At 41.2% G+C, this 12,687-nt stretch overlaps 1 protein-coding gene across 5 annotated transcripts in view; it reads left to right on the top strand.

The window, feature by feature from the left end:
- Nucleotides 1-12,687, top strand: part of LOC147032559 (adiponectin receptor protein 1-like) — a 59,453-nt gene that overhangs the window by 7,065 nt on the left and 39,701 nt on the right. For 3 of the 5 annotated variants that reach the window (XM_085870298.1, XM_085870302.1, XM_085870297.1), the window contains exons 2-3: nt 1,545-1,673; nt 3,597-3,717. In XM_085870298.1, the coding sequence (XP_085726424.1) occupies nt 1,648-1,673; nt 3,597-3,717 (147 nt within the window). In that variant the 5' untranslated portion in view covers nt 1,545-1,647. Of the gene's footprint in view, nt 1-1,544; nt 1,674-3,514; nt 3,718-12,687 lie in introns of those variants that run through there. The other 2 variants (XM_085870301.1, XM_085870299.1) reach the window with 2 other exon arrangements.

Below are 12,687 nucleotides of genomic sequence, written 5' to 3'. Positions count from 1 at the left end.
TTACTTTTGATAATGCGATGGCAATGTTGGTGATGGTGACGATAAAGACAAGTTGATGGAGATGATGGTGGAGGGTTTGAGGGGGTTATTGTGTTGATGGCCCTTGTTAATTAATAAGGTGAATAAATCCCCAAACATTGTCTCAATAAACTCATTGCAATAGAGCGAATTCACGAAGGGGAACTCAACGGACGGCAAGGCTCTCCTGCACTTCAATCTTAATATAATAATGATTTTAGAGATCGTTAAAAATAATCCAGAATTTTTCGCACTACTGAGGCAATCTTATACACCAACCACCCTTATACACTCTAATAAGACGATGTTGAGTCAATTTAGGATATGGAGGCTTGATTGATCACCATAGAATGCTAGAACACAGCATCAATCGGCATTGTACATTGCCATATTGGCGGCTTCTGATTCACTGGATATGCACACTCCCACATGCCATGCCCGCTCAGGCTATATATTGGTATATAGCATGGTTTTCGAAGTACGATGAGTGTGATTTGTGTTCTCCAGTCTTCAAGTACTTAATCAATTTAAAGAGGTTTAAAGGCATATAAATGAATTAATTCTGGGTTTTACCACCATTTTCTCCAGTGGGTATAACATCACCCTATCTAACATGTTCCCATCGTGTGCTGCCTTTTTGGCTGCTGGTTGCATCATTGGTTAGGGGCAGAGCTATGCCGCTGATGCAGTTCCCCTATTACCAGAAAACTGATGCTCATTTTGTCGACCTCGGAAGGATGACAGGCTCAGTCAACCCCCTGGTGTCAATTCAGTGGCCAACGGGGCTCGAACTTAGAACCCTCAGATCTCAAGCCACCACCCTAACCACTAAGCCAACACCAGGCCTATCTCACATGTTACATTAGTTATTTGTACCTGTTGTTTGTGTCCTGTATAACATCCTTAAAAACAGTGTTTCCTATTTGGAATGATTTTCAATTTTGTTTGACTGTCCAGCAGGCAGACAGAGTAAAAAAAAATTCTCATTCCTCTCTGCACATGGGCGATCGGAACAAATTCAGAGCCAATATATGGCAAAGTGTAAGAATTGTCTTTCTATTCATGTCCTGATTCATATTCAAAATATATCATTCGATTTAAATAAGTTGTTCCTCGATCATAAACTGATAAGACAGATGGATGGACATGAACCAATTGCTTAACCATACTTTTCACTTCGTGTGAGCAGCGTAATGAATCGATGAACTGTGACAATCGGACACGATTGAACCAATTGGCAAAGGTTACAGTAGATTATGGACCCAATGTCAAGATAACTTAACTTGTTCGGAAATATGTCTTGCTCTAACAAAACTTCCCAGTTATGCACAATAGACTGATAATGATTTTTTTTTTCCACATGTGATAGACATCATGTGGCCTACTTTTTAATGAAAGAGCTAACTAAATAAATATTGCATTCAAGATGATGTGAATTTCCATATACCATGTACACCTGTGTACATGTGATCACATAACATGAAATAAGCATCCCCCTTAATCCTCTCTAATATCCACATTTTCAGATGTGACCAACATTCCAGGATACTTTCTGGAGGCAGGAAGGTTCTTGGAGTATCAACATGGCAAAGAGGATATGCCTGAGAGAGAACTGCCTTCGCTTGCGGCATGATGCCTTGTCAGGAGCAGGCAAGGTATGGTATAATTTCTGGAGTGATGATGAGAGCGACACATTGTCTTACACTTATAATTGGCACCTGCACTTCTGTACCTGAATTATCCCCATAAACCAAGAGAATAGTTTGCATAACCTTGAGCTGTAGCATTGTTTGTGGTTCTGAAGATACAGCTGCAGTCCCAGTTATGTTGTTCTCAACTGAGTCATCTTGAAACATACTCATTTGCTCGAGATCACTTTGTTTTGTGGATTCCTCTTTATGTATCGCAAAAAACGGATTCGGGTTGGGATGATCCAGATTCAAAAATATACATAGGATGACTCTAGTGACTGTGTCAATATTGGCCAAAATCCAAGTTATAATTTGTATTTAGCTGGGCGTTAGTCGCTATATGGGGCTGACAGGATGGCCTTGAGGTATGCACACTTGCCTCTGATCCGTCAAGCCTGGGTTTGAATCCCAACCCAGCTACAAACTGTCATCCTGGTGTTTTACAGGCAGGGTGATTCATCAATGTGTGTGCCATCTCTTGGATGGACATTAAACTGATGTCCCATCTTCCAGCATTACTTAATTGATGTTAAAGATCCCACGTTGTCCTTCGCAAATAGGCAAGCCATCACCTGCACCCTGAGCAAATTACAAATTCCTGCCCTAACGACTGCTGGGAGAGGGATGACAAACCTCCCTAGCATAACCCCAGGCCAGTAAATTGCTTCAGCAAAACCAATGCTCTGTAACACAGAGTATGGTACACCGGATACCATATTTTCAAGTAAATAAACCTGCCCCCCCGCCCCGCCCTGCTATATCCTGGACCATGGGGAAAAAAATGCTCTCGGAAAATTTCAGGCACGTATAACCTGCACATGGGTGAAGTGCTAATATGCACATGGGTTAAGGTCAAGAAAAAAGTGCTAACCCACTTGCAAGCCAGCTCTCCACATCACTGGGTTTGTGTTCATTTACCAAGTTTATTAAGCATTCAAGCAAGCACTCCATTCAAAACAATTGATAAGGAATGGCGAGCTTGGCAAGCGCTAGTCAGCTGCTTGGTAACTGAACACACCCCTGGAGATACGCCATGTCCATATTTCCAGTAGCCGACAACGTTTTGTTGTTAATGGCCAACAACCGGCTCTTTTCAAATACAACTGCGGTAAATACCAAAATGACATTAAAATGAAGTGTTACGGATTTTAGAATCCGGTCTGATGAATGCATCCACACATCCAGGTCCTCAGACAGTTATTTCCTTAAATGCATGTTCAGATTAGCCCCATCCCCATGTCTAATGGGATCTTAAATGTGATGCGTTGAGAAGGGTAAAGGATAGAAACCCCTATCTTATGGAAAGCTTTTTTCTTTACGACAAACACGTTCACACACATTCTTTCGCGAGCTCTGAAGCCCACCCTCATTTTTCCTCAGCAACATTCTTTCGCGAGCTCCAACACCCGCCTTTTTTGAGAGCGCACGGGTCGTCATGGTAACTGTGCCCCAGTGGGGCGGGGTGAGCTTGGGGCGGACGGCACCCCGTGGAGACGGCCTGGGGATATAAAAACGAGCGAAAGAGGGACGTTCTGAGATATTAAAAAAGGGGGAAAAAGCGAAAGAGGGACGTTCTGTGAGGAGAGACTTTCTGAGATATAAAAAAGCGAAAGAGGGACATTTTGAGAGGAGAGAGACGTTCTGAAGAGACAGAGATACGTTCTGAGGAGAAAAAGTCCAGAGAGGAAAAAGCAAAGGGCGAGAGAAGCGATCAAGAAGTGGGAGTCTAAACAGCGCTGAAAAGACAATTCGCCCTCCCAGTGCTTCGGCAAGCGAGCGTGTGGTGCGCGTGTGGGTGTGAGCAGTGCCGCCAACAAGTCAGGCATGAGTCGATCACCAACAACACCAGGGTCCAAAGCCATGACGGACGATCTCGGTGCCCTCCAGACGTCGACTGGCGATCAAGGCTGCCCCGCGAGAGGGTGCACGGCAAAGCTGGGTGCTGGCGATGGACGTGACACGCACGCACACATTTTCAGGATGTCTTCGCTTCACGAACGACTTTCTGGTGAGCGAGATGATTTTCCCCCTCCCCTCCCCCACCCCTCCCCCTGAATGATCTGCTGGTACCCTTGTCTGCGTTTTGCTGTAAGTCAACCTCTGATAAGCATCTGCTCTTTGTCTCTTTCCTGGCATTTTGATTGATTTTGCTTTGAAATTCTTTATTTACCTCAGCAAATAAAAAGTTATTTTTATTTATTTATTTTATTATTAATAAATTATTTGTCGATTTCCAACCTGTTCGTGTTTGTCCTTTCCTTCTATTGGTCTAGCATTGTTCGAACCGAGATAGACTGGGAGGTAATTACCACAGATTTGACCAAAAAATTGTCGGCACGCACGAGCGGTTAAAACGCTCGGCCGCCCTAATTAAAATCTATTCAGATAACATTGGTGCTTTGCCGAGGGCGCGCTCCCCCGCTCAGGTAACCATGTGACCTCTAGTTAAACGGAATAATTAGACGGCAGACACTGGAACTTGTGTTTAACTGGGTGGCGTTCGTGGTTCTAAATCAACCCACCTACCATAATGTTAATTGTGAGCGGTGGCCCCAGGTCCGGCTCTACCGAGGACAACCGGGGATTAATCCCCCTGAGTGACAAGCTGGTGTCTCGGTACCCGTGGCCACAACAATATATTGAGAAAGGGTTGTTTTCGTGAATTACAGTTTCCTGTACCGATGTCGAAAAAAAACCTGTACTGATGTCGATGTCCTGTACCGATGTCGAAACATCGTGGTTTCCTGTAACAATGCAAATGGAAACCACACTGCTCCTCCATTAAGGGGCTGTCACACCTTGACGATTTCGCCAGCGTTTGCCGACGTATGAAAAATTTGTCTAAAACGCTGGCACACGTCGAATACGTATGGGTAAGTTTTGTATACGTTAAGAGCACCCTGGCATATGTCGTAGTACGCCGAGCTTGTCAACAAATTTTAACATGTTCAAAAATTTTCGATGTATGCCAGCGTATGACTCACACGTTCCACGTATGCTGGCCATAAGTTGTAGGCACGTCACGCGATTGTTGACACACGTCGACACACGTTACTTGTAAGTTACTCATAAGTCGAAACACGTCGAGGTAATGTTTAGCGTACCCGAAACTTATTTCTAACCTATGAGTAACGTGCTTTGAACCTATGTGTAACGTATCTCCAACGCACATTGATGTATGTAGACGTATTTGATGTCTTCTGGATGACCACAGAACTTACTGAACGTGTTTCTAACTTACAGCTACCCTATAATGGCGTATTGGCAGCATTTAGGGGAATTGGTATATAAAAATGGGGTTCACAGGAGGAACCCATCAGTGTTCCAGACTCCATGTTTTTTGTTTTTTTTGTTTTTTCTTCGGCATGACGGTGATGTTGACATTTCGATTTCTAGTGCGGTTATGATTTAAATTGTTGAGCGGCAGCCTATGAATAGCCTATGCCACGTGATCGTCGACGATACGCTGCCACACGCTATCCATACGTTAGACTATCGTTGGGCATACGTTATGAACACCGACAACACGCAAAGCATTCGTTGGTATAAGTTATCTATAAGTTATCGAAACGTTCTGTGTACGTTACTAATATTTTATGCATTTGTCCAACTCGTTATGAATATGCCAAAAACTTTAAAAAAAAACATCAATAGTTTAGCGTAGAAAAACATTCAAAAAAAATAAACCAATGTCACCCGCAGGGTGACCCATATCTTGCCAAAAGGTGACCACGTGTGACTTCTTTAAGGTCACACTGAGGTGAACAGAGCTGCTATCCACCAGGAGCAACTCCTTGAGGAATATTTGCCTACTACAGATTCCGATGAGAATCGTTCTACAGAGTAACCATGAAAAATATGTTTGCCTCATAACTTCACCAAATGACATCATAATGTCTCAAGCTTGACATATCCAGAAAGCACTCAACGAGGTGTTCAATTTGAGGTACTACACGATATGGTTCCTAAAACTTGAAAAATTGACCTTGGGGTCAAATATGTTTGACCTCAGGCGCTAACCATGAAGGTCAAGGCCAATCGCCACCAAAAACTAATCAGCTGAGCGGCAGACCATATACTACATTCCCATAAAGTTTGGAGACGATTACATTAAAATTACTCAAAAAATAAGGGTTTCGTCGACTCCCCTGATTTGTGACAAATTGACCTTGACCTTTGACCTTGACCTTCAAAATTGTGTGCACTGATAGGGACCTCTATAGGCCTCTGATATGCGAAGTTACAAAAATTTCCAATGATAACTGTGCTCTGCAGAATTTTTTATACGTGATTACAGACAAAAAAAAATTTAAAAAATTAAAAAAACATACAAGCTGACTAACATATCTTGCAAAAACTTCGTTTTGGCAAGATAAAAACCAGAAGAAAACTTCGAAGAATGCTGCAAAGAAGTCTCCTGGCGTGGCCGTGGACACGGACGCAAGGAGGATCCATCATCACACACACCCTCCCCATCACACTCACCTACTACTACTGACATGGACCTACTACTACTACTACTACTACGAATGACACGCTCACCTACTACGAATACTGATACTACTGGCATGGACATGTACTCACCATGGAGTCTGAAACATTGATGGGTTCCTCCTGTGAAGCCCATTTTATATAACAATTCCCCTAAACGCTGCCAATACGCCATTATACGGTCGCTGTAAGTTATAAACATGTTCAGTAAGTTTTGTGGTCGTCCGGAAGACGTCAATCAAATACGTCTACATACGTCAATGTGCGTTGGAGATACGTTTCACATAGGTTCAAAGCACGTTACTCATAGGTTAGAAATAAGTTTCAGGTACGCTAAACATTACCTCGACGTGTTTCGACTTATGAGTAACTTACAAGTAACGTGTGTCGACGTGTGTCAACGATCGCATAACGTGCCTACAACTTATGGCCAGCGTATGCGGAAGTGTTAGTCATACGCTGGCATACTTTGAATAATTTTGAGCATGCTTAAAATTTCTCGACGTGCTCGGCGTACTACGACGTATGCCAGCGTGCTTCAGCGTGCTCTTAACGTATACAAAACTTACCCATAACGTATTCGACGTGTGCCAGCGTATTGGGCAAATTTTCATACGTCCGCATACACTGGCTAAAATGTCAAGGTGTTACAGGGCATGACTGTGATGTTGACACTTCGATGTCTAGTGCGGTTATGATTTGAATCATCGAGTGGCATCCTTTTAATAGGCTACGCCACGTGATCGTCGGCGATAGGCTGCCGCGCTATGCATACATTAGACTATCGTTGGGCATACGTTGTGAACGCCGATAACACGCTAAGCATTCGCTGGTATAAGTTATCTTTACGTTATCGAAACGTTCTGTGTACGTTACTAATATGTTATGCATACGTCCAACTCGTTATGAATACGCCAAAAACTTAAAAAAAAAACCATTAATAGTCCAGCGTACTCCAGCGTTTTTCATACATTTTGATACGTTGCCATACGCTGACTAAAACGTCAAGGTGTGACAGCCCCTTTAGTAATGTAGAAATACCCTGCAGGCTGTTGAATTTTATTTCATTCCATAAAATCGTCCATACCACTACAAGTTCCTGCCATACAATGTCTGCTGTCAGTACAAGTAAGAAGAAACGTAAAAGTTTCACGACATGAAACGGCCGACTCCAAGCTGAAAGTTTGTCAGCTTGCAGAACGCCTCAACAAACAGACTTGTCATGTACCATAAGCTCGTGTTTTACGCGTGTTCTGTTTTCACGTTTTTGGAATGGTGCACACGTGTCATTTATACAATTTTATTTATTTATTTACGTTTACACCATTTTTTACGATTGGAATTACGAGACTCGAGAGCGATAACACGCAGATGCTAGCTAGATTGCCTTCCCTCGCACTCGCTTTCCCCCTCCCTCTACTCAGTTTCCAAAAGCCCTCCATCTTCGCATCATGTGTGTAGTGAGGTGTTTCCCATTTTGCATGTGAATTGTGCTGCTGCAATAAGCAGAACCTTTGCAATCATGACCGGAAAGCATCCGTAGAGTAACAAGGTTTGTAGTGTGAGAAAAAGACAGAGGAAAGCCATCACTACTGAAGTAAAAATGGATGTTTTAGGATGGTATGAAAGAGCTGATGATATGAAGCGTATGCTCGGCTGTGGTGAGTCCACATTACGAACAATACGAAATAGGTCGTCCAGTAAAGATAAAAGAAAGTGCTAAATGTGGAACCTCAGTGAGTGCGCCAACCACGTCCTATGCTATAAGTTGCATTATAGAAAAAATGCAACGCATGCTCAGCACATGGATTGAACACCAAAACTAGGAAAACGTGCCTGTCATCATGCGTGGGATACAAGCAAAGGCAAGAAGCATATATGAAGACTTATAATAAGTGATGATGTGCAACCATTTAACACTAATTATTGGTGTTTTCGAACTTTTGGAAGCGTTACAACGATCACAACATAAAAATGACCCGAAAGGCTCCAGCTACCGACACCGCTGCCGCCGAGATGTTTCCAGCATTTCTTAATGCCATTATCGAAAAAGGTGGATATTCTCCAAAACAAATCTTCTATGTTGATGAGACGGGCCTATTTTGGATCAGGATGCCATGGAGGACATACATTTCTCGTGAGGAGAAGACCGCACCTGGGTTTAAAGCAGAAAAACATCGTTCCATGCTGCTTTTGAGAGGTAATGCTGAAGGAAGGGAAAGTACATCCAAAGGATGATGCCAGTGATCCCTCACCATATTGCAGTCAGAGCTAAACCGCATCTCGTACCCTCTCCAATTCAACGTCCGTCAACATCATCAACACCACCATCTTCGCCCAGGTCATCTGACCCAGATGATGCCACTGCTCCATATTTCCCCCACTCCCTATCCCTTCACCACTTCCAGCAACAAGACATCAGCAGCAGCAGCAGCAGCCAAAGTAAGTGATAACATCCCCTTTCCCTTTAATTTTTCTATTTTTAGTTGTTACAATTGATTAAATGCAACAGTAGGCTGTATTTGTTTTTCACAATTTTTCTTGGTTGTTAATGTCTTAATCAGGATACAAAGCAAAAAAAAAATCTCAAAACCATCATTACTTTATTATTTAAATTATCAACAGTATAATTCAAATAATAAAGTACAAATAAACGCACATTATAATTTAATCATGAAGCATATTATAATTGAATTTTAAGCACATTATAATTTAAATACATTTTCGTAATAGTAAAAATTGGACAATAAAGATTAGGGTTCTTGAGGCAGCACTTCCCCCAAACCTCCACCTATTACATTATTTCTTATGGGGAAATTAGTTTCAATTTACACGTTTTTCATTTGCACGACTTTTCAAGAAGGCAACTTTGGTGTAAATAAAGAGGTTGCCATATTTGATTTACGGAATGCGGAAGACTATTTACCAGTTCCTTAAATAACCTTGGAATTGGATATACAGTGTGTGTGTGTGTGTGTGTGTGTGTGTGTGTGTGTGTGTGTGTGTGTGTGTGTGTGTGTGTGTGTGTGTGTGTGTGTGTGTGTGTGTGTGTGTGTGTGTATATATATATATATATATATATATATATATATATATATATATATATATATATGTGATTATGTGTTGATAAAATATGTGAAAGAACTGTAATTAAAGATATTATAATTAAACTTGCAAAAAATAAAATAACTGCCTGTTTTTGTTTCTCCTTGATAATTTTCATTGTCCCCATGCGGTTATGTCACGTGATGTCCAGTGAAATACCGTATACCCTGCAGTTGGAATTTTTGGAATGAATTTAATGTATAGCCCATGGGTTAGTATCACCTGTGCATCACTTTCTTGAAAATATGGTCGTCACCATATCAGTAAATCGCTTCCTCACAATGCTCACACCATGTGACCATGTTGCCATCGTAATTTAATGCTAAGGTTCAACAAAATGCTCAGGCCCAATTTCTTGGCAACAGATTAGCCCTCATGAGGGCCACTTCATAAATAGTGTGGAAAGTTACTCAACATATCTCCCAAGGGTGGATGTGGGTGGCACATTTCTTTGAGTAATGAGACCCATATCCTTACCATCATTGCCGGTGTGCCTGTATTGCTTGCGTAGTCCCTTGATAAAGGCAACTTTGTTACTCAAACATCCATTCACGGCTTTTATCCATCTGACAATTTCAATTTGATTTTCCTTTTGAATTATGATCAGAATCCCAACTTCACCTGAACTATTTTGGCCTTTTCCCGATTCTGTGGATTTATTTGAGGCGAGGTCTTGAGTTAATTTGCTAATGCATGAATTCGATATATAGCACAATTTAATTCAACTAAATGATTCGTTTCTCATTCTGGACAATCTTTCTGGTAAGAATTTTCATTTTTAAATTCAAGTTCCTCCTTCATCTTGAGCACAATCAATCTTGTATCGCCATGCCTCCACTACAATCCTTTTGACATTCTTGTCCTTGTACCTAATATCAATCAAAAGTGACTCCAATGGACATTCCTGACAATCATGATGTTGATAGCATGGAGTTGCTCTTTTCCACTTTCCCACTTGTCTGAGGTCAAAAAAGAATAAATCGTGGCTTGTGAACATACACTCTGGGGCCAACTCGCTTAAATTCTGTCTCGCATTGCTCCTCAAGGATGTTGCAGTATCAGTGCATAGATCACTCTTTTGGATATTGTTTTGAATGCACCAATAGAGAACTCACTCTTTCATGCATATATAGGTGCTGAGATTCTGTAGCACGAGTGACTTTGATGAACATACCATTTAATGCAATAATATTATTTGTTGGGCTCACACATCACTGTAAGAGGAGCAATTACTCTGCATGTATTATGTTATTGCTACTTTCATTACCTGCAAAACTGCATTGGTCTTAATGTAACTAATTTATTACCTCCACCCACCGAAGGTGGACAGAGGTTATGTTTTCACCCCTGTCTCTGTCTGTCTGTCTGTCTGTTTGTTTGTCTGTTTGTTTGTCTGTTTGTGTGCAGGATATCTCAAAAAGTTGTGGTTGGATTTGGATGGAATGTGGTAGGCAGGTTGGGTGTGTGACGCGGATGAAATGATTAGAATTTGGTGAAGATCGGGACACTATAATTTTATATTGTGATTCTTCCCATTGAGAGAGAGGGACAAATGTAACATAACACGATATCTTAAAAAGTTGTGGACAGACTTGGACGAAACTTGGTTATCAGGTTGCGTTTGTAATAAGGAAGAAATTATTTGATTTTGGTGAAGATCCAAATCCAGATCTGAATCCAAGAATTTTTAAGTGATTCTTCACCATTGAGTGATGGAGATAAAACAGATACCATAATAACAGGATATCTCAAACAGTTATGGACAGATTCAGACGAAACTTGGTGGATTGGTTGGTTAGATGACAATAACAAGCGAATTAGATTTTAGTGGAGGTCCGAATCGAGATCCGGCCTATCGGTAAGATACAAAATGAAAAGTAATCAGCCTGGCGGAGATATGTGCTCTAATGAGTGCCCTTCTAGTTAATTCCGCCACTGAACGTGGATGGATATTGTTTTCACCCCTGTCTGTCTGTCTGTCTGTCTGTCTGTTTGTTTGGTACTTGGTGAAAAAATGTTTTTGCCAAGTATGTTGGTCTGTCACATTTGTCTGTCACACGATTTTTGGCCACAGTTTTCAAGCAATCTTTCAAAATTTTTCATCTGTGTAGTTGACTGGCTAAGAACGGCAACGCTTACTTTTTGTGAAGATCCGAATCTGGATCCGGATCTGAGCAGATTTTTAAAGTGATTCTTCACCATTGAAAGATCGGGCCAACAATGATATATAGCACGATATCTCAAAAGGTTATGGATGGATTTGGACGAAACTAGGTGGACAGGTTGGGTGTATGACAAGGACGAATCAACTAAATTTTGGTGAAGATCCGAATTCAGATTTGAGAATTTTAAAAGTGATTCTTCACCATTGAGAAATATGGCCAGAAATAATATGGAGCACTATATCTCAAAATATTACGGATGGATTCTGACAAAACTTGGTGGACAGATTATGTGTGTGACAAGGACAAATCGATTCAATTTTGGTGAAGATCCGAATCCAGATCTGGATACGAGCGTTATTTAATTTTTAACTGATTCTTAACCAATGAGAGGCGGGGCTAAAAACGATATTACATGATATCTCGAAAAGTTGTTGACGGATTCGGATGAATATTGGTTGGCATGTTGAGTGTGTGACAAGGACTACAAAAAAAAAATCGATTTTCTTGAAGATTCTAATTCGGATCTGAGAATTTTTCAAGTCATTCTTCACGATTGAGAGATGAGGCCAAAGACGATATATAGCACAATATCTCAAAAGGTTATGGATGGATTCCGCAGAAACTTTGTGGACTGGTTGGGTGTGTGAAAAGGACTAATTGATTTAATTTAGGTGAAGATTCGAATCCGGATACGAGAATTTTTTTTTTTTATGTGATTCTTCACGCCGATGAGATGGGGACAAAAACGATGTATAGCATGATATCTTGAACAGTTGTGGATGACTTGTGACAAAACGAGGTGGAAGAGTTGGTTTGGTGACAAGAACAAGCCGATTCGATTTTGGTTAAGAGCAGGATTCAGATCTGACCGATCAGTGGGATACAAAATTTAAACTGTTCAGCATGGCGGAGATATGCGCTCTACCGAGTGCCGTTCCGTTTCACCAAGTGTCACTCTGAGTGATATTTAATTTGTGTGTTTGTCTGATTGTGTGCAGGATATATCGAAAAGTTGATGAATATTGATGAAATCTGGTGGGCAGGTTGGGTCTGTGACAAGGACGGATTCGATTTTGGTGAAGATCCAGATCTGGATATGGATACGAGAGTTATTTAATTTTCAATTGATTCTTAACCAATGAGAGGCGGGGCTAAAAACGATATTACATGATATCTCGAAAAGTTGTTGACGGATTCGGATGAACATTGGTGGGCAT

Source organism: Eptatretus burgeri, chromosome 2, assembly GCF_056783735.1.
Source record: "Eptatretus burgeri isolate ZD-2024b chromosome 2, Ebu_testis_v1, whole genome shotgun sequence".
In the NCBI taxonomy this organism is placed as follows: Eukaryota; Metazoa; Chordata; class Myxini; order Myxiniformes; family Myxinidae; genus Eptatretus; species Eptatretus burgeri.
The sequence above is the reverse complement of the archived record's forward strand: the minus strand, read 5'-3'. Positions and strand labels throughout refer to the sequence as shown.